The 22,754-nt window shown below is 42.4% G+C and overlaps 1 protein-coding gene across 1 annotated transcript in view; it reads right to left on the bottom strand.

Moving 5' to 3' along the window:
• Nucleotides 1–2,960: 2,960 nt before the first annotated feature.
• Nucleotides 2,961–22,754, bottom strand: part of ATP13A4 (ATPase 13A4) — a 111,305-nt gene continuing 91,511 nt past the window's right edge. Inside the window, exons 26-30 of the mRNA XM_023750553.1 lie at nucleotides 17,491–17,662; nucleotides 16,616–16,809; nucleotides 15,452–15,540; nucleotides 10,234–10,314; nucleotides 2,961–4,123 (exon numbers count right to left, since the gene is read on the bottom strand). Coding sequence (XP_023606321.1) covers nucleotides 3,911–4,123; nucleotides 10,234–10,314; nucleotides 15,452–15,540; nucleotides 16,616–16,809; nucleotides 17,491–17,662 — 749 coding nt within the window. The 3' untranslated portion in view covers nucleotides 2,961–3,910. The remainder of the gene's footprint in view (nucleotides 4,124–10,233; nucleotides 10,315–15,451; nucleotides 15,541–16,615; nucleotides 16,810–17,490; nucleotides 17,663–22,754) is intronic.

The raw sequence follows: 22,754 nt of genomic DNA, 5'->3' as shown, positions 1-22,754 counted from the left end.
GTCTGGACATATCCAGTCTGGAAGGGATCTTGCAGGTACTTGAGTTTCATCTGATACTTGACTTCTTTCCCTAATTGGTCTTTGAATATCCACTTGCACCTCCAATGTCACAGAGCACACACCTCATGAGGTCACCAACGTCCACTCCCATCAGTGTTGTAAGGGCCATAGTTTTCGTGTCAGCCCAGACTCATTCCCATGGGGCTCTTCACACATTGGCTGTGCCCTGGGCATAGGTTGGAGCCTTCTTTCCCACAGTAATCCTTCAAGTATTTAAGTACAATTCTCACTCGGCCAGCCTACCCATTTTTTCCAGAGTAAGCACTTTCTGCTCCTTAATTTATTGCCTCAAAGATATAATTAGTCTCAAGTGTAGTCTTCAGAATGAGTTCCTTTTGGCAACGATTTTAGGATTGTTTGACTTATCGGAGATTGGAGTCCCCCCATCCCTGTTCCCTGGCAGCCGTGTGCGAATTGCTGAGGATGGAACCATTAGGACCAAGGCAAAAGCAACTTAGTCTCAGAAAGACAGCCACTCGGTTGTGGTTACATTTTGCTTTTAACACACTTCTAGCCCAAGTCTGGCAAGATGCCTGGAATTTACTTGAAGAGAAGGCCCTGCTATTAGCACAGGGTTGCCTCCTTCCACCTGGCACATGAGAAACTCATTCTTTGTTTGACTGAGAGATGACACCAGGCCCCCGCCCTGCTGGAGCTTAGTCATGAGAAGGCGTTTGGAAGCAACAGAAGATTTGCTCAGAAGATTGTGTCTGAGGCTCGGGTCTGCTCTCCTCAGCCTGGGTCAGTTTTCTCATCTGTAAGGTAGGGATGAGTCCTTCCTTGTCTGGGTCCAGCAGAATTGTGCAATTCACTTGAACCAGTGGGGATGACAGCACTTGGCAAGGAACTCTTTAAGTATGAGATGTACACACTGTTTTTTATTTTATTTTTATTGAGGTTATTGGGGTGACATTGGTTAATAAAATTATGTAGGTTTCAGGTGTACAATTCTGTAATACATCATCTGCATATTGCACTGTGTGTTCCCCACCCCAAGTCAAGTATCTTTCCATTGACACTTAGCCCCTATTTACCCTCTCCTACCTCTCCCACCCCACTTTCCCTCTGGTAATTACCACACTGTTGTCTGTGTCTACAAGGTTTTTTCCATTTGGTTAATCCTCTCACTCTTTGGACCAACCCCTCAAACCCCCTCCCCTCTGACAGCTGTCAGTCTGTCCTCTGTATCTAGGAGTCTGTTTCTACTTTATTAGTTTACTAGAGTCCTGGTGCATGACATTTGTGCCTTCGGGGCAGCAGGGTCTCTCAGCTTGGCCTGCACCCTCTTGCAGTCCTGAAGCCTTTGGGGGATGTCCACCTGCTGGCTTAGTTGAACCTGGCTCCTGCCTGAGCTGGCGCTCCCCCTGTGGGAGCAGCACTCCCGCTGTGGGAGCACACTGACCAACAGGGGGCAGCTCCTGCATTGAGCATCTGCCCCCTGGTGGTCAGTGAATGTCATAGCAACTGGTCATTCTGCCGTTCAGTTGATTTGCATATTAGCCTTTTATTATATAGGATTATTATATAAGATTTTCTTCATTAGAGTCCACATATAAATAAAATCATATGATACTTGTCTTTCTCTGGCTGGCTTATTTCACTTAACATAGTACTCTCCATGTCTATTCATGCTGTCACAAAAGGTACGATTTCCTTCCTTTTTATAGCTGAATAGTATTCCATTGTATAAATGTAGCATAACTTTTTTATCCACTCATTTACTGTTGGGCACTTGGGCTACTTCCAAATCTTGTCTATTGTAAGTAATGCTTCAATAAAAATAGGGGTGCATATATGCTTTCAAATTAATGTTTCAAGTTTCTTCAGATATATTCCTGTAAGTGGAATCACTGGGTCATAAGGAAGTTCCATTTTTTATTTTGTGAGTTAACTCCATACTGCTTTCCACAGTGGCTGCACCAATCTGCATTCCCACCAACAGTGTATGAGGGTTCCCTTTTCTCCCCATCCTCACCAACACTTGGGTTTTTATTTTTTTATTTTTTGATGTGCACGCTGCTTTTGCTTGTCACTAGGTTGTATACCATCTCCAGTTTGCTGTGCCCACAGCACCCCCACTTTTAAAAATAGGAAAAATGATCCATTTTAGAAAAGGACATTCAGAGTTGTCATATCACTGCTGAGGCTGACTTTGTGAATGGAAACATTTCTTCTATACCAAGGAAGACAGTGATAGTGATGCTGCAATCTACTCTAATGATTCCTCACACCCCAACTTAAAACCAGAAGCAACAAGGTGCCTTCACGGCTGGGAAAACACCAGGCTCCCAGAATTATCTATAGCCACAGAGCCACCAACCATGCCCAGGAGTTCAGCCAGGGAAGGCAATGACTGCAGGTGCTGATGAGAGAAGCAAAGCCAACCACTTGTTCTGGGCCAGGACACTCCACCCTGCCCACCTCATTCTCCTAGGACTTGATGTTCATAATAAAAATGTTGCTTTTGCTCTAAAATAGTATTTGTGGATTTTCTCCTAGAATTCAGTATTGTCTGCTGAGCTAACAGAAACCTGGGTGTTTTCTGTGATGAATAAATCCAGTATAACCAAGCTGTAATTGTGATGAAATAGGGGAGATTTTTGTTTTCTGAAAACTGAAGCCTGAAACCTAAGAAATATGTAGGCTGTGTAAAGACTTACATCAATGGTAACATGTTGTAGCACAAGACTAACTTGTATAAAAAAATAACAGAGCAGAGGAATAAACATTCCTGGAGTCGGGCATGTGTGAGGAGGGTTATTAAAACTCAAAAGTTCATAGGGCCAGGAAATTTAGAGATTAGTGGGTAGTACAAGGACTCTTTGATATGTGCAATGTTCCCTTCTTTTCCAGGAATACAGGCTGGACCAACTACACAATTTGTGGGACCCAGCACGAAATGAAAATGTAACAACCTTTATTCAAATAATTTAAAGATGACAACGGCAGGGCATTAAACCAAGAGCGGGCCCCACATGTCAAAGCAGGGGCCCTGTGTGACAGCACAGGTCATATGCCCATGAAGCCAACCCTAAATACAGGAGACTGTACTCCCTAGTTCCTCTGCCACCCCCAGTTAATGAGATGTGAGTGGTGGAAGACATATGTGCCACTCTTGGGCTCAGGCAGTGAAGAACCCTTGTTTGATCTCCATTCTCTTCCTTCCCTCTCGCGTCTTTGTGTTGGGTGGACGGAGCCATCCGATTGGAGCAGTCACCTCTCTTCTAAAGAGTCATCTGAACCAAGAAAAAGAACTTGTGTGTTAAGTCACTGAGATATGGGAGTTGTTTGTTACTGCAGCATCAGCTTAGGCAATCCTTACTAATACGTGGAGAAGGCCAGAAGTAGAAAGAAATGTCTCAAATCTGAAAAGTACTGCAAAGGGAAGGAAGCCAGATAGTGAAGACTGTGTGATGGTTTCCACACATTTGTTTCTCCATCAATGAAATAAGAACTCAAAACTGATCTTTAACATGCTATGATTCTATGACTATACATAGTGCTACTTTCCCTCAACTCATTTAAAAAATATATTATCTAAGATGAAAGAGTACATCTCCTTTAGCTTTCCAGTCTCTTGGCCCATCATCATCCTTGGCCCAGTCTCGATTCACTGAACACATCCAATACTTGCAGAGGCCAAGAGAAAGGCACTCTCCTGGGGCAGAGTTCTGCTCGGCAGAAAGTATTTTTTCAAACAGACTTTAATTTGTCACCACGATTGAACAGGTGCTTGATTCCAAAAATTCCTGCTGATATTGTAAGAGTCTCATTGCTTAAAAAATATCGTTGAAACTGGTCCCTTTTGTCATTGTTTCTATGTTTTCTCAACTTGAGTATCCCATTGCCTTCAGAGTTGTTCCTCGTTGCTCTCAAACACCGGGTTGCTGTAAGACACTTCCTTGCCACACTCCGGCAGGTCAGAGGGAGACATTTGGTTCAGTGGGGGCCAAGTAGGGTCATTTGCCAAGGCCCGCTGCCATATCCGATACTGGCTTTTTGATCGATAGCCAAAGTACCTTTTGATTGTCATCCATAGGGCTCGGTTTTCAATAATGGCCTCCTGCAAAATAAAAGAGTTGCTCTTTACAACCAGAGGTCAAGTGTTTCCAGGTTATGGCCCCCATGGACTCTAGAAAGACACTACTACACTGGCTGCCAAGGCCCAGCTTGACAAAGAACTGCAGGGCTAGACAAACAAATCCAAGGTGGTTTCACATGATCGGTTCTCAAACCTTTCCACTTACAGAACTCTTCTGGGAGAAGAGTGAAGTACATGCTTTCAAGAATCTGGAAACATAGCTTGAAGTAGTCTGCCTCAAGGATGAAATTTCTTCTGAATCTCATATAGAAATTAAATTTAAAACCATAGGGTCAGGAAATATAGAGATTAATGGACAGTACCAGGTTTCTTTGATATGTACTACGGTCCCCCTAACATTTAAAATCATTCAAATGTCACAGTCCATTTCACACCACATCCATATTTGATTTAATATAAAGTGGCATTTAAAATTACTCACCACCAACTGAAATGGACTCTATAGAAAGATGTGCCACATGCATGGTGAGGCTTTGGTATACCCTGGCACATCACTGCATAGTTAAGAACAGAGGTCAGTGAAATTGAAACATGGGCCACAGCCTTGAAATTGAACAGATCTGGGTTTTAATTCCAGCTCTGACACCTACTATGGACAAATTAATTACCCTATCAGAGACTCAGTAATTAGAAATAATAAATCTTTCCACAGGTGTGTCATAAGGATTATATAACTCCCCTCACAATGCAGGGCATGGCACAGCTCCTACTTCCCTTTTCTACTCTCTGAACTAGTCATTTAACAGGCTGTGCACTGTGGCTCTGTTCACATATACCTCTAACCTTCACCTACAAATAATTACAATGTATTTTTAAGACTACCGGATACCTCTCTGTAGAAACATTTTGGGCTGCCATTTTAATTCGTGAGTTAGACTTAGCCTGGAATAGAGTCCAAGATATAAGTTACAATACAGAGTGCATGGGAGGGTATTATCATTTTTATCATGTGTAGTCATGAAACTGAGGGTCCTTATGACTTTGATTAAATTTAGCTTTTGAAACCAACCTCTAGAAATAATATCTCTCTCTGTGGGTCTATACCCCTCAAAGACCTATCCTTTCCCTGGATAATAGCAACCCCTGAGGCAGCAGAAGACAGTTGCCTAGACCTGACTAATGATCACAAGGCCCAGACCTCTAAAGGTAACATCATGACCTAAGTTATGTTTCAGTTCCTGAGCCCAGGATGGAACCATCTCCTGGCTGCTTTCCTATGAGACCAGCAGAGGGACACTGGAAAAGACCTCAGAGCTGTCCTCAAGGCCTGAAGAAATAATTTATTACCCTTACCTCACCTCCGACCAATCAGCTTCCAGCAGGACTGTGAACCCCTAACCCACCGTGTCTTGTGATTTTTGCCCTGTATGATCTGTAACCTACACATAACAAGGGAGTTCAGGCTTTTGAGCATTCATTTCCTGTTCTCCTGGGTGATTTCGTTCATCAATAAAGTAGACAATCTTTCTCCACTGCAATTCTCAGGGTCTAGTGTTTGGCTCTGCTAGCGCCGTGAACGAACTCCTTCTGCTCCCTAACAGTCACAAAGGTTGACCATCTTAGAAGTTATGAAAGAAACAAAGCCAAAAAAAATATGAGGAACCAAGCTGTCCCACAGAATTAGAACTGGTTTTGGTGTCTATCAAAGATATCTTTGTTGAACTGAAAGAGTTAATTCTGTAGTATTCTACAAGGAACTTTGCCAGAGATAGTAGTTTTCCTGAAATCCACCCATTGCCCATGGAAATAATAGAGAACAACTCGTCTGAACCTTCCTATAAAAACGGATCATTCGCTAGCAGGCTAAGATCCACACAGCATTTCATCAACCTTGCAAACCTCAGGGCTCACCTAGCCAGACCTGTTATTCTACTTTCCTACAGCAAGGCTTTTGTCCTCCTTAATTTAACAAGAAAGCAGTAGTTCTCCTTGGAGCTGGGAAAAGGCAGTATCATGGGTATCCAATTAGTGGTTTTAAAATCTAACTTACCTTCTGGAAATCTTAGCAGGCTTTAAACAAAACACCGAAACAAATCAACACACACACAGAAAGACTTTAGTGCTCTACACCGTGCCTTGAGCTTTTTCACAGTTCTAGATGTATGATGAAATATCACTCTGCTATTCTGGAAAAGAAAACTGAAGGCCTGAGAGATAATCTGTCCTGTCACTCTACATTGTAAATTAAATTCAGAGCTAGAAACAAAAGAAATGCCTTGATAAGATGCCATTCCTAAAACAAACAAACAAAAAAACCTTAAAAAAATTTCTCATGAGTTCTCAAATAATTCACACATATATATACATACAAACACATCTATAATAATAAAAGCATAATATGCAAATCAACCTAATGGCTGAACAGCAGAACAACCATCTGAACAACACGTTATGACACCTACTGGCGCCAGGCCAGCCAAGGTGGGTGCAATACCATTGGTCAGGGGCCCGGCCATCACCCCATGATTGCCCTGCAGAGGGAGGCCCAGGCCACTGGCTGGCAGGACAAGCGATCAACTAGGGGGATCCATGATTGCCCCAAAGAGGGAGGTGATCTGCGGCTGCGGCGGGTGGGCGGGGCCTCCCTCTGCGGGGGTGATCCATCGTGGAGCCCTGGCTGGATGGGCAGGGCCTACCTCTTTGGGGTGATTAATTGCAGGGCTCCCAGACTATGAGAGGGCACAGACTGGGCTGAGGGACCCCTCCCCCTCCCAGTGCACAAATTTCATGCACCTGGCCTCTAGTAGATAATAAAAAGGGAGAGGGATTAAAGCTATAAATTTAGCTCCTCTGTCTCTCAGCTGAAGGTTAGATCATACAAATTGGCAAAATAAGGGTAAGGTCTTGTTCAAATCGGTTTGTTTGTCGGGATGCTCTAAAATTAAGGTTAGGGTTAAACCTCTCAGCAGACCAGACAATACTCAGGACTCTGCAAAAGGAAGCCAGCCATCTCCCATGCTCAATACCTCTCTGGATCATCTCTGCCATAGCCTGACAAGTTAGTATGGAGTTAGCACAGCCCATCCTAGGAATCCTTATTATCTTGTGTGAGACATATCTAGAGCTACCTGAGGAAGACATCTTGCTGCATCCCTAATAGTCTGGGGCCTTTACCTACTCTGCTAGGCTCACCTTATGAGGCAGGGATTCTCCATTATAACTGACTTCATCAAAAAATAAAACAGAAGTCCTGAGAGATCATCTGTCCTATCACTCTACAACAAACATGTCAAACTTGCAGCCTGTGGGCCACATGCCTCGTTTATTTGGCCCATGTTAATCTTTGAATTTGACATGCTTGCTCTACAAAGACTCAAATGGCTTGGGTTTATTCCTGAGTATGTACTGACAGCAGAGGACGGGTAACTTCATGGAGGAGACTCAAAGTAGAACTTGGAACCCTACAATGCTATTTCTCAGTGTAGAGCTGCTGTGAACACACACTAGACACCACAAGTGTCTCAATTTCTCACTCAACATAAGAAGCAGCGGAGAAACTTTATCTTCCATGAGTATTAAATCACCCTCTCCATCAGCTGGCATTGTGCCCTAGGATATGGCACATGGTCAAGAAATGCTTGTGGAATGAGTGAATGAATACACGAATACCTGAATGATTGGTAGATACAAAGTAAGAAATGATAAGTACCACAGAGATAATAGAATAATCGTAGCTTATATCTACTAAGATTACTTACTACATGCTTTTCACTGTTCACATTTCATGCTCACAGTAACCCTTGAGGTAATGTGTCATTATTATACTATTTTACAAGTGAGGAAACAGAGATACAGAGAAGTGGAGTAGCAAGTACTGCCTTAAGTCGGGGAGCAAGAAAGGGTGAAGCCAGGATTCAAACATAGGTAAACTACCTCCGGCTTATGCTTCTAACTGCAACTATGCTGACTGTGGAATGGCTTCCTGCAAGGGGACTGCAGCAGACCGTGTTGCTCTGTTACCCCTACAACTCATTCCTCCCAACTCTTCCCTGCTTGCCTAAAAGGAAAAACAAACAAACACAGAGTCTAAGCCAATCTGTCTTACGTTTTGGTACAAATCCACTTTCCCAGAATCCTTTTCTACTCAGGATGCCAGTGAGACACAGTTATAACCAATGAGCATAAGCAAAAGCCTGCAGGTGGGCTGTCGGATTTTTTTTGTTCACTGGTAACAGATTCATACTTGAAGGAAAAAACTTGCTGGTGCCTCCCTTCCTTTTTTCCCTGCACTGAAAACAGATGCAATGCCCAGCTGTGCAGAAGCTATCTGGGTGCCATAAGCAACAAGCACAGACATGAAAGACCAAGTTCTAAGGCTACTGGGACAGAAAGGTAAAAGAATGTGGATCTCCCATGACACCCAGTCACTAAACCAGCCCTGAAGCCACTTACCTCCAATCTTCTTAAATGAGTCAATACATATCTTTATTGTTTAAACCACTGTTAGTTGACTTTTGTTCCTTGCCTAACTGAGTGAGGCATCTAGAAAGATTCATGAAGAGCATAATCCTACAGCTATGCCATTGAGGCTAGATGAGCATTTTTTTAACTTAACTTTTTTTAAAAGTATATATTTTTTATTGTTGATAGTATTACCAGCATAGCATTTCAACACGCAGGAGTGGAAAAGAGGTACTAGACAGAGGAAATAATGTGATTGTGGACAGGGACAAGATACATATTCCTTTAAAGGGAAAGGACTATCTTCCGCAATTCATTATGAGGACACCCCTGATGATGCTCTTTCATTAACTCGGTGGCTTTGGAAACCATATGCTGTAGCACAGTGCTTCTCAGTGTGTGATCCCTGAACTAGCAGCACCAGAATCACCAGGAAACCTGGGAAATGAAAGTGTGTGCCTGCTCAAGACCTACTGGATCATGAAAGTTGGGGGCAGGGTGGACAATTGTGTTTTAACAAGCCCTCCAGTTGATTCCTGTGTCTAGTCACCTTGAGAAGCCCTCAAACTTGGTCATAGAGAGAGAAGCTCCAGTACCCTATTCTTTGTCTTATTCTACCACCCGTTCCTGTGCAATCTTTACCCTGCTCAGTAAGGTAGGTTTGTTGAGTTCTGCCTACAAAATACTGTGGGACATAAGGCTATAGTGCCCTCAGCCCTCCATGACGCCGCCTCGCTGGAACAAGCCTGCCTTTGTAATGAGGGTGGGAATGGGGACAGATAGGGTCCTGCAGCTCACCTCTCCTTTGACATGCCTTTCGGGGGGGCACCCCTCCTGACTAACAGTAAGTTTTGAAGAATGGAGATTGTGTCCAAAAGTACTGAAGGAGGACAGAGGGAACCACATAGCACAGATGAGGGCGGGTACAAGCTCATTACAGTGAGGAAATGGGAGCTGAAGAATAAAAGCCAGCAAAAGCTCACTAGGAATCTCATTTCCCATCTGTACAGTAAAAATGATACAAGTTCTTAAGTCAAAGAAGCCAGACACAAAAGGCCACGTATTGTATGATTCCCTTTATATGAAATGTCCAGAATAGGCAAATCCATAGAGACAGAAAATAAATTAGTGGTTAACAGGGGCTGAAGGAGGAAGAAGGGGAGGTGTGGAGTGACTGCTAATGCGACAGGATCTTTTTGGGGGTGATGAGAATGTTCCAGAATTAGATAGTGGTGATGGTTGCACAACTCAATAAAAATACTAAAAATCACTAAATTGTACACTTTTAAAAAGTAAATTTTAAAAGGTAAAATTTCAAAAAATGAACTGAGTTGGGCCTTTGTTTGTCAATTTTAGAAATAAACAGGACCCGCCCTCCCCCCCACCAAAAAAAAGAAAGAAAAGAAAGAAATGAACAGTACCTTAGCGATCATAGTTCTAGTCTCCCAGATCCACTTTACAGGTGGGAACACAAACACCTTGTTTTGAGCTCATCAGAGGAAAGCACTGTTGCTCATGTCACCAAGGAAGGGAGCCCCTTGCATTGCTGAGCCTTGTCGGCTAAAGCTGTTCTTCCTTTTGCAGACTCCCCTAAAATGTCTCACACACACACACACACACACACACACACACACACACACACCAGTGATCAGCAGCCTCAGGGCACTTACCTCCACAATAAGGGACACGATGAAATTGCAGCTGAGCATAATGACAATGCAGACCCTCCACAGGATAGGAGTGCAGAGCAACTGGCAGGAGATGAAGCACAGTTAGTCTGAAGACAAATATATGCTGGAAAATGTTCACGTGTTTACAGTATACACTTTCATAGATTACAAATCACATATGCAATAGACACATACATGTGTGTACATGTTATACACATGTATAAGAGGTATGTTTTATGTATGTAAGTATTTCTATGCATGTATGCACAGAAAACAGTGTGGAAAAATTATACCCAATGATGCCAGTGATTTGGGGACTATGATAGCTACTTTTTTTTTTTTAATCTTCCTTCCTTTCTTCTTTTTTCTCTGTAATTTCTAAATTTCCTAAAATAAGTCTGGTCACCTTACAACAAAAAATAATAGTAAAAGTATTTTTTGTTTGCTTGTGTTGTTTTGTTTCCATGAGGGAATACAGGGATGTGGCTGTACTCCCAGGAGACTCTGAGGGCACACATGCCACTACCTGTCTCTTTTCCCACTTCCTCTCTATCTTCCCTAGCCCCTCCCCAGGCTCAAGATAGATACGTTATATATGGATAGTAAATGGATGAATGAATGAATAAGAGAAACACAGCCAATTGCACTGTACCCAGCACTGCCTCTTACATTGCCTTTACACTGGTGAGAATAAAGACTGGTACAGCTCTATGGAGGGACATGCTATTAAAATTTAAAGTTCAAATTCATTTCTAGGAATTTACCCTAGAGATGTACTTGTACTTGGTTGGAATGATCCTATCTAATAAAAGAGTAATATGCAAATTAACCATCACTCCACAACAAAGATGGCGGCACCCATAGTGGCTGGGGTGGGATGCTGGTGGTGTCGCCCTGGCAATGTGAGCCCAGCGTCTGTGCCCCAGTTGCGTGGAGGAAGGGGAGGGGCTTCTGGCCAGAAGTCTGGGCGCGGGACGCTGGGCTCACTTTGCCCTCGGTGACACTAGCCCAGCATCCACTCCCTGGCTGCATGGAGGGAGGGGAGGGGCCTCAGGTCAGAGGCCAGGGCGCGGGACACTGGCGTCATTGCAGGCTGGGCTGAGGGACCCCCCCACCATGCATGAGTTTCGTGCACCAGGCCTCTAGTATATGTATAAGGTTATTTTATTGCAGCTTTGTTTGCAATAGTAAAAAATTTGAAATCTAAATGTTGATCAATAGAGGGACTACACATACATTGTGGCATGTATATATATATATATTAGAGGCCCAGTGCACAAAAATTTGTGCACTCGGGGCGGGGGGGTCCCTCAGCCTGGCCTCTGCCCTCTCGCAGTCTGGGACCCCTCGGGGGATGACCACCTGCTGGCTTAGGCCTGCTCCCCGGGGGATTGGGCATAAGCTGGCAATCAGACATCCCTCTGGCAGCCCGGCAGCCCTCAGGGGATGTCCACTTGCCAGCGGGGAGCAGACCTAAGCTGCAGTCGGACATCCTTAGCGCTGCTGAGGAGGCAGGAGAGGCTCCCACCACCACCACTGTACTGGCAGCCATCAGCCTGGCTTGTGGCTGAGCAGAGCTCCCCCTGTGGGAGCGCACTGACCACCAGGGGGCATCTCCTGCATTGAGCGTCTACCCCCTGGTGGTCAGTGTCATAGTGACCAGTCATTCCCAGTCTTTCTGCTGTTAGGGTCAGTTTGCATATTACCCTTTTACTATATAGGATAGAGGCCTGGTGCACGGGTGGGGGCCGTCTGGTTTTCCCTGAAGGGTGTCCTGGATCAGGGTGGGGGTCCCGCTTGGGTGCCTGGCCAGCCTGGGTGAGGAGCTGATGGGTGTTTGCAGCTGGTCACACCCCCTTTAGGGTGGGGGTCCCCACTGGGGTGCCTGGCCAGTCTGGGTGAGGGGCTGAGGGCCATTTTCAGGCTGGCCAGTGACTGAAGCTCCCAGCCTCTCCTTTTTTCTTTTTTTTTTTTTATTCTGGGATTTATTTACCTTCTATAATTGAAACTTTGTTGCTGTCACTGGATCTGAGAGCTGGCTCCTGCTCACTGCAGCTCTGAGACCACGGCCTGCTGAAAGCAGGTATCTGGGGTTTGTTTAGCTTCTATAATTGAAAATTTGTTGTTTTTGGAGCTCAGAGCCGGGCCGCGGCAGGCGGGGAACCTTGGCTTCCTCCATTACTGGAGCAAGCAAGCCTCCTGCTCACTTCAGCTGCATGGCTGCTGGCCGCCATCTTTGTTGGTGGTTAATTTGCATATCTCGCTGATTAGCCAATGGGAAGCATAGCGAAGGTAGGGTCAATTACTCTTTTTGTCTTTTATTAGATAGGATAGTGAAATACTACATTAGTATAAAAAACAATGAGGACCTTTTATGTACTGATATGGATCAATTAGCAAAATAGACTGTTACACAAAAGAACAAAGTGCAGGACTATTGCTGTGATTGTGGCATCCAGGACTAGGCTACACTCCAATCTGCTGCCCAGAGGATAAATAACAGGTGCCCCAGCTGCTAGATGCAGAATTCATTCACCCTAAGGCCACACTTCCACGGGCTGCTCGAGGCTAATAAAACTGAGGGCAGCAGGCTTCCAATCACATTCATTCTGGAGATACTAGACACCTCTGATGAGCAACTTTGGCCCAACTTTCTTATAACTGTGCTATAGTCTGAAACTACTCACCTACCCCACCTTCCTTCCCTCTCTGCTTCACAGAGGTCAGACCACCTAGTGTAGTACCCTCTGCACCTCCTCTAGCTTCCTGAATTTTTTCTTCCATAGGCAATCCCTCCAGTAACTTTCTTACACATCTCATCTCACCTTGACATCTCTATTTCAGAAGACCTGGACAAATGTAATAGTTTGCTATTATTTGTGTAACAATATGGCAGAATATACATATAAGACACATACAAATTCATATATTTGTGTAAATATCCCAAAATATGTCTGAAATTATGTAAAATAAACTGGTGTCATCAGTTGCCTCCAGAAAGGAGAACTGGTAGCTGGGGAACAAAGAAAGAAGGAAGATTTTTTTCCCCTACATAACTTTAACTTTTGAATTTTAAACTATGTGAATATATCCTCTCTTTTAAAAAAAATTCATGCATTTTTTTAAATGAGCAATAACTAGGTTGTAAAACCTCATGATTTCATTTTAAAGAAAATAAATTTCATAAATCAGAGAGTGCACATTTTTTATAATATATGCATTTTCAAAGATGAAAGGATAAAGTAACAATATTATAATTTTCCCTGTCTGCATATTCACATTTCTAAAATGTACTCACAATTTTATGCACTAATAAGAAAAGTGACTATTTTTAGAGTAAGCAATCATTCTTTGCAGAATCCTTTGCCATCATGCTGGCAGTGACTTCACACATGTTCCCTTCCAACCAAATATGTTCCTTATTTCGTTATGCCAAGGGGACTGAGCCTCCCAGTTAGAGTGCTCACTATTAAAGAGTGTGACTAAGCCCAACATGTCTTAATCCTCACTTCTGCAGGGCTACAGAGTTTTAACCCACTTGGAAAACTAAAGGACAAAGACTATCTTCATAAGTACTTAATGTAATTTATGAAGACACTTAACAACAGTGGCAATTACAGTGTTAACCACAGTACTCTATAATAATAAAAGAGTAATATTCTAATTAGACCAGACGTCATTCTGGACATCATTCCAGACGTCCTTCCAGATGAAGCCAGGGCCCGAGGGAAGCCGGGGTCCCGGGTGCTTGCAGGCAGCCAGAGGGAAGCAAGCCTGGATACCGGGTAGCAGAGGGAAGCCGGTGCCAGCAGCCAAGGGAAGGAAGGCCTACTATTTCATGAATTTTGTGCATCAGGCCTCTAGTGCAATTATAAAAACAAAAACTAAATGTATCACTAGTTTATGTCACACTGGGTTTCTGAAGGTACTATTGGTTTGGAATACACTGTGTGCTCCAAGTGCTTGTCTACATTTAGGAAACTGACATACAACCATCCGCCAGTCATTTGTTGCCATTTTGTACCCATTTGTTAGGCAAGGCACTGTCTATACAAGAACAAATGAGATAGGATCTTGGCCCTTGTGAAACTTGTCTTTGAGTCAGAGAGGAAGGGAGCAGGTCTGCAAAGCACTAAGTGAAAAAAAAACTCAGTTTCTCTGATCTTCTCTCTGCTTTCTATTTAGTGGTCTAAAAGACATTTAGTAATGCTTAACTTCTATTTGAAATGTAGGATAGGTTAGACAGGGGTGGGCAAACTTTTTGACTTGAGGGCCACAATGGGTTCTTAAACTGGACCGGAGGGCCGGAACAAAAGCATGGATGGAGTGTTTGTGTGAACTAATATAAATTCAAAGTAAACATCATTACATAAAAGGGTACGGTCTTTTTTTTTTTTTAGTTTTATTCATTTCAAATGGGCCGGATCCGGCCCGAGGGCTGTAGTTTGCCCACGGCTGGGTTAGGAGAATCAAAATATATTACTTTCCCTTGCTTGTACTTATAAAATTTCTCTTATAACATTTCAAAGTTGTAACAAAAATCTAAGAGAGTTCATGGCTTTTTTTTAAAGTAAGTTTTGCTGACATTAAGTATGAACATCAGAAAAATACATTTCTAAAGAGATAAACAAGAAAGATGTAAATACAAATTTAAGAATTAACTGAAAAAGTGTTATAGGCAATTCTGTTTTAAACAGCCGCAAAACAGAAGCATTTAGGGGGAAATTCTCTCACATTTGAAAAAATGTATAAATAGATTTTCCAATCTTAAAGGGAATCCTTTAAAAGAAAAGTGTTTGCCCCTACCGGTTTGGTTCAGTGGATAGAGCACCGGCCTGCGGACTCAAGGGTCCCAGGTTCGATTCCAGTCAAGGGCATGTACCTTGGTTGCGGGCACATCCCCAATGGGGAGTATGCAGGAGGCAGCTGATTTATGTTTCTCTCTCATCAATGTTTCTAACTCTCTATCCCTCTCCCTTTCTCTCTGTAAAAAAATCAATAAAATATAAAAGAAAAGTGTTTAATGCTCTTGAAATACTTGAAATCAATACTAGACCAGCTTAAATAAAAAATATGAATAAATTCAGCATTTTAAAAAACTGTCCTAAAAGAACAATTGGTGTCCAAGAATCCATGTCAATTGCAGTCATGACCTGCTTTTTGAATTCAGGGTGTTAAATAACTATAAACAGCACCATATCCCAGAGATAAGACTTACATCCAAACGCCTATATAAATCTGGAATATCAGCAAATAGGATGAATAGACACACAGCCAGCTGTACAATCAGCACAAGGACAAATATATCTGAGGAAATAAAAACACAAGCTATCATTTAGAGAAATCAGAATATAGAGTGTCACATCTATTGAAAGATATATTCTAGATTAATGCTGATTAAATTTACTTGATTTCCACATCCAAACACAGCATAATCAATGGAAAGTACTCATTTCTATGCAATGGGTCTCACCTCTAAAATGTCTATGCATGTCCTTGAGGCAAGTGGCAATAGATAGAGGGTAACATTGACGATGTACACTTAGATTATTACAAGAAGTTTTTTTTGTTATTACAGAATAAATGCCTTGAAGGCATTCAAGTATATGAGTGTCTTTAATGCAAATCATCCACCTCAAATCTTTTTCTGGGGGAAAAGGATGGCTGTAAATATACATGTTTTAATTGCAATCATGTAGAGGTCAGCATTCTATTGCTTTGTCATCCCAAGAAGAAGGGCAACATAATTTTCTCTGAACAAACTTTTATGAGGATATTGATTTTTCAACTTATGCTTCTAAATTTTTCCGATTAGAGGGGGGTAGTGATGGTGTCCAAATAAATATCCTGAAAGCGGGTCCCATATTTCTAACACACACTCTGTTCCCAGCTCGGAATGTAAGGACGTAGGAGATGCTTTGGCCAAGAGCCTCCACAACTCTGTAGTCAGGTTCCTCCAGGCTGAACCCACTCCCAGCCGGCCAACCACATGATGCCAACCTGCCCATTGTCTTCATGGCAGGAGACCTGTTGCAACTGAGTGCTGTGTGCCTCCTCCCTACCTCCTCCAGGATGAATAATGACAAGCAGAGAAATAAATGAGTCTTTCCAGTGTGGAGTGATCCCATGAAAAGACACCTAGAGACAGACTTCTGGTGAAAGTAAGAGGTGGATAAAGAAGCCTTAGCATTTCATACAGCTTTGAGGGAGGGAACAAAAGACCACAAAATGAGGCTGCACAATGTGTTTTACAGCAACCTGGAGTGGAAATCAGGAGACCCTGAATACGTGCCAACTCTGCAGCGGCTCCCTGAATGACCCAGGCATGTGTGCCTTCCTCTCCAATGACCTCTCACCTCTGACCCTGTACGATTCTACTCACAGTTTTTATAGGTCGGCTGCCTAAATGGTTTTCCTTTAGAGAAGATAAGAGCCACAATAATGCAGTTGATTGTTCCCAAGAACCATATAGTTGTGTTCTCAAAACTTGGGAAGCCATCATTACTTTCAACTTTTCCTGGAGCAGTTGGTGGCATGGTTAAATTTGAAATGCTTTTATTTTGCACGGTGCAGGCACTAAAAAGGAAACCAAAGAAGCCAATGAAGTAAGATGACAGACACTTATGGAGAATACGTGCAAGACTCCATGGCCTCAGTGTTTCTATAATTGCCAGAACTTTGGGAAAGAATATACTGAAAAATAAGGAGAAAGAAACCAGCACAGATAGAGCCATGTTTTGGATAGATAGATAAATGATAGATTAGATAGATATATCCAAGTTATTTATTTAAAAAATTGAGCACCAATCATGTATATTAATGCTATGTGGGAGAGAGAGATGAGTACATCATGAATCTTTCCCCTGGTGTCTTAATATCTCTAAATATATATAAGAGTGACCACATAATTTATCATTCAGCAGGTACAGATTTGAATGAGCAAAGAAAAGATATTAATAATGTCATTGGCTATCAGGCTTAAACTGGGGATATCCAAGCAAACTACAATGCATGGTCAGCCTTGATAGAAAAGATGGTCATAGAGGATCATCTAAGACAGGCAAAGATGAGTGCCAATGAATGTTACTATCAAACTGTATCACAGAGAAACGAAGGTCGCTGGAAAAGTACCCAAGGGACTAAAGGAAGCCAAATCCTTTGGCAGAATGAAGACTCAGTTGCCTCCTGCCGTATGGGCCATGTGATGTGTGATAGAAATTAGAGAGTGGGAAGCTGGCATCAAGTCTGTGACCCTACCTGTGCATCCCCATGTTGTACCAAGGCTGCCTCTGAACCAGAATGAAGCCCACAGTCTGCATGGCCAGGCTGAGAAGTATGTTGAAAATCACAGAGAGCAGCAAAGGTGGGGAGATCAGCCTTCCCACAGGTCTGAAAGGCACTAGCTTGGGGTAGGCACCATTCAAATTCACTGTAAAATAAATTCAAGTGTTATATATATGAGAGCAGGGAAATGTTACATTCTTCTTTAGAAAAACAGTGTAACTTCTTGGGCCCACATATCTGAGGAAATTGACAAATCAAAGTACATCACAAACTGAATGAACAATACAATAGTAGATTCAAACTGAAGTCATTTGAGAAATTGGTAAGGCAGCAGACATAAAACAACCACAAGATGCCCTTTCTGTGTCTATTAAATTGGCAAAGACTATTACATTATAGGTGAGGGAGTATTAAATGCACACTTTTCTTATACTGCGTGTGGGAATATAAATTGATAAAAACCTTCTGAAGGGCACTTTGTCATAGAATATGAAGAGACTGAAAACATTTCATAACTTTTCATATAGTTATTCCACTTCTGGAATTTTATCCTATTCTAAAAAAATATCAGAAATATAGAAAGATGTTAATCACAGCATCAATTGTGGCACATCTATATAATGGAACAACATGCAGTCACTAAGATGTAATGCTTTCAAATACTTAAGAAATTAAACTATGAGGACATCAGCAAAATAGCAGAGTAAGCAGCTCCCAGATCCCATCCCTCCATTAAAAACATTGAAAAACAAGCAGAAACTGTAAGAACCAACTTTGTCAGAACTTTGAAAAATAGACAAAGGTTTACAGCATCCAAACAAATGCTGAATCAAGAAAAAGGCAACTTGAAAATATTAGGAAAACTCTTGTGCATTTTTACCTGCCATTGCCTCCCTCCCCCCAGTTCAGTTACAAACGTGAAGATAGTAGCACACATATCAGGTGGGAGACCCTGTTCCTTATTATAGAGAGGGAAGAGCAGACTTTATCCACAGATTATCCTGCATGTCTGTTCTAAATTGTCTGGGGACTCCTGAAGCCCTGGTGCAAGGTGCTCATCTCTGTTTCACCTAATGCAAAACTTACTTGGGGTGGGAAAGCAGCATGCACTGCTCCAAAGCATTGCAAGGTTAACAAACTACCTGCAGTCACTGAGGCAAAAGATGACACATAAAATAAATGCCTAAAGCCTGGAAAGAAAAGCTAAAGTTTCTTTGGGAGATTGTGGTATTCACCATCACCTGTGCGTACTGGGGGAATATGGAAAGCCATGTACATGACCAGGACAAGACACATGCTCAGAAATGACCAGAAAACTCCTATGCTTTCAGCTCTGGATGATCTCTAGACTCAACACAAGCTTGGCTAAGTGATGAAGTGCCTGGCACAGAACCAATCTGCAAAGATTGGGGGAGGTTTTTCTTCGTTCATATTTTTTAAACTGACAGAGTTCAAGGAAATCTCTGTCAAAACACTACCTGAGCCTGACTGGCATGGATCAGTTGTTGAGCACTGACCTATGAACCAGAAGGTCAGGAGTTTGATTCCCGGTCAGGGCACATGACCAAATTGCGGGCTGGATCCCAGTGTGAGGGGCATGCAAGAGGCAGCCAATCAATGATCAATGATTCTCTCTCATCATTGATGTTTCTGTCTCTCTCTCCTTCTCCCTTCCTCTCAAATTCGTGCACGGGTGTGACCCCATCAGGGGTGGGGCCAGCTGGAGGGAGGGGCTGCAGGAGGGTTCCAGGGCATGTCCGGCCCATCTTGCTCAGTCCCAATCAGCCAGACCCCAGCAGCAAGCTAAACTTCCGGTTGGAGCATCTGCCCCCTAGTGGTCAGTGCACATCATAGCGATTGGTTGACTGCTCCCTGGTGGTCAGTGCACATCATAGTGAGTGGTTGAGCGGCCTTAGCATATCATTAGCAAATTATGCTTTGATTGGTTGAACAGATGACTGGATGACCAGACACTAAGCATATTAGGCTTTTATTATCCTATATAATAAAAGGCTAATATACAAATTGACTGAATGGTGGAATGACTGGTCGCTATGATGTGCACTGACCACCAGGGGGAGTGCTGCTCAGCCAGAAGCCAGGCTCACAGCTGGTGAGCATAGCAGCGGTGGTGGGAGCCTCTCCCGCCTCCGTGGCAGCACTAACAATGTCTGAGGCCAGGGAGCGGGCCTAAGCCATCAGTTGGACATCCCCCAAGGGCTCCTGGACTGCAAGAGGGCGCAGGCCAGGCTGAGGGACCTTCTCCCCCACCTGAGTGCATGAATTTCATGCACCGGGCCTCTAGTATAGGATATATATAAAATAGAAAAACCCTGGAGATGCTTGTTATCATAGAAGAAATGAGAATTGTTTTCAAATATCTGAAAGACTGTCCTGGGGAGGAATTCAGACTATGCTGTGCCTCCCCAAATGGCAGAACTGTGATGGGGAAACTTACACAGAGATAGATTTGGCCTGATGTGAAGAGAACTCTGTTAACGATAAGGACCGTCCAAGAGTGTTCTTTCAATAGATTTAGCAAGTGTTTAATGAACTCCTCTGCTAAGTCAGGCTCTATTAGAAGTACTGGGAAGACAGCAGTGATCAAGGCAGACAAGGTGCTACTCTCATGAAGTGCACACTCTGGGTGAGGGGAGGCAGGAAAAACAAATAAAACAGATAAATATCATACTTTCAGATTGTGACAAGTACTGTGAAAAAATAAAGCAGAATTGTGTGCTACAGAATAACTGGCTTGGTCATTGTTTAAAGTGACCTTTATGACGTGGTGACATTTGAGCTAAAATCTGAGTAATAAAGGAAAGTCAAAGTCACATGAGGATCTAAAGAGAAAGTAGTTTGGGCAAAGGAAATAGCAAAATCAAAGGTGCGGAGATGACCACAACTTGGCAATGCTCAAGAGACAGAAAGACTGGGGTGCCTGGAATAGTACACAAGTAGCAATGTGGTTAGACATGAAGTTGGAGAAGTGGGCAAAAATAAATTATGGAAGCTTTGCCCTTAGTGGAAATGAGAAGCCACTTGAGCATTGTAAGCAAGAATATGACAACAATATTTAAATTAAAAAAGAAACTAGCACTCTTATCGCTGTTTAAAAGGTAAATGGAAGTGAGGGGAGGGCAATAAGAGTGGAAGCAAGACAGTTGTATGGTTATTGCAGTGATCTACAGGAGAAGTGACAATGATTTGTGACAGTGGCTACAATAGAGATGGAGAGAAGGGATATAGAATATTTTTTGGAGGTAGAGTCAATAGGAATTTCATATGTATTGTATGTGAAGGCTAAAAAAAAAGAAAGAGAGAAATTAAGGATAATTCCAGATCTTTGAATAACTAGGTAGATTAGTGATGCTATTTTAAGGAATTTTATTTGTGTGTGTTTTTTTCACTGACATATTTCAAGTGCCAATATCAATTAATGTTGACCAAGAACAGCAAGGCAAACAAAAGCTTTATTTGAGGCCTTAGGAAATGAAATTTATGGCACACAGATTTGGGTAGAAACCTGATTGTGTGCCAAGGGAAAGACAGAAAAATGTGGGGTTTCCAAAGGAGTTATACAAGCTGTTTTGAGAGAGTTGTGATAGGTGCTGGCAGGCAGACTTGCGCTATGCTATACATGATTAATTGTTTCTAGGTGAAATTGTTATTTCTTAATAGAGAGTTCAGTGATGCAGAGCCAATTCAGGATGTAGCCATTTGTAGTTTAGCTCAGTTCAAAAGTTCACTTTCATATGGAGGGAGGTGAGTTAGCTCCGCTTCCTAGAGGCCTCCCTGTTCCATTTTGCATTGCTCTCTTGACAATATTTACTCCATTTTACTGCTTTTTTTTACACCTATTTCAGGAAGTAGTACAGACTAAATAGTAAATATTTAATGGTTTTGTTAGCTGTAAGATCTGATAGAATAAAGAGTTCTATTTGGGCATGCTAGGCCTACATTCTGTTAAATATCCAACATTAGGTGCTGAGTAGCTACATTTCCAGAGCTCAGGACAGACATCAAGGCATGGGATGTAAATTTGGGATATATCAGCATGTATAGTCATAGGATTGGTTGAATTCACTTAGGCAGACAGTGTAGATTGAAAAGACAAAAGAACCCAAGAACATTGGAATGAAGACTTGTGACATTTCAAAAGTTAGAAGACAGGTAATGAAGCAGAGGTCAGCAAAAGAAATGGGAAAACTGTCTTCACCAAAGTGATAGATAATCCAGGAGTATGTGGTATCACAGATCCAAGAGAAGAAAACTTCTGCTGAAGGAGTGTGCTGTTGAGAGATTCAAGCACAATCAGGAAAGAGAAGTGGCCATTGCCGTCAACGGAAGTCACTGATGGACTTGACAAGAGCAGCATCAGTAAGGTGGCTGCTGAAGCAATGATGGTAGTTCCCTCCCCGTGAACATGTTCTCCAAAAACAGTCTTTGAACAAGTTTTTAAAATAAGTTGGCATGATGGTTGTTAAGATTGTGATGAGAAGATATAAGAAGAAATAATGTGGAAGCAATACCCTGAGGCGTGTAAAGAGGCAATGGGAGACTTGTACCTTTTCATGCATCAGTAGCATGCATCCTCCCAGCCAGTGGTGGCTGGAGCTGGCTCACCAAGGCCAATTTCTGCTAAATTTGCAAGCCAATTATTAAACGCAGCCATTATAAAAAATAAGGGATGTAAACTTACAATTAAATAAATATATGAAAAACAAAGATAGCCCTAATCGGTTTGGCTCAGTGGATAGAGCATCAGCCTGCGGACTGAAGGGTCCCAGGTTCGATTCCGGTCAAGGGCATGTACCTTGGTTGCGGGCACATCCCCAGTAGGGGGTGTGCAGGAGGCAGCTGGTTGATGTTTCTCTCTCATCGATGTTTCTAACTCTCTATCCCTCTCCCTTCCTCTCTGTAAAAAATCAATAAAATATATTTTTTTAAAAAAACAAAGATAATGAACACTCAAAACTGATAACTTTTAAATTATTTTATATTTTAGAATTATCTATGTTCTTGAAGTTAATAATGGAGAGTACACTTAAAAGTGTGTCATGTCTGTAGTCATTACATCATGAACAAATTTTTTCTTTTTTTTACCGAGGAAATATTCTTCCAGCATTCAAAAACCATTATCTAATTCAGAAATAAGTTGTTTGCATCGCTGATGGATGGCTAAAATTTCAACATAAGTTTTTGTTGTTTTGTCATTCAGGGAAAGAAAAATGTCA

Source organism: Myotis lucifugus, unplaced genomic scaffold, assembly GCF_000147115.1.
Source record: "Myotis lucifugus unplaced genomic scaffold, Myoluc2.0 scaffold_14, whole genome shotgun sequence".
Lineage (NCBI taxonomy): Eukaryota > Metazoa > Chordata > Mammalia > Chiroptera > Vespertilionidae > Myotis > Myotis lucifugus.
Note: the sequence above shows the minus strand (reverse complement) of the source record. Positions and strands in the feature narration are given on the sequence as shown.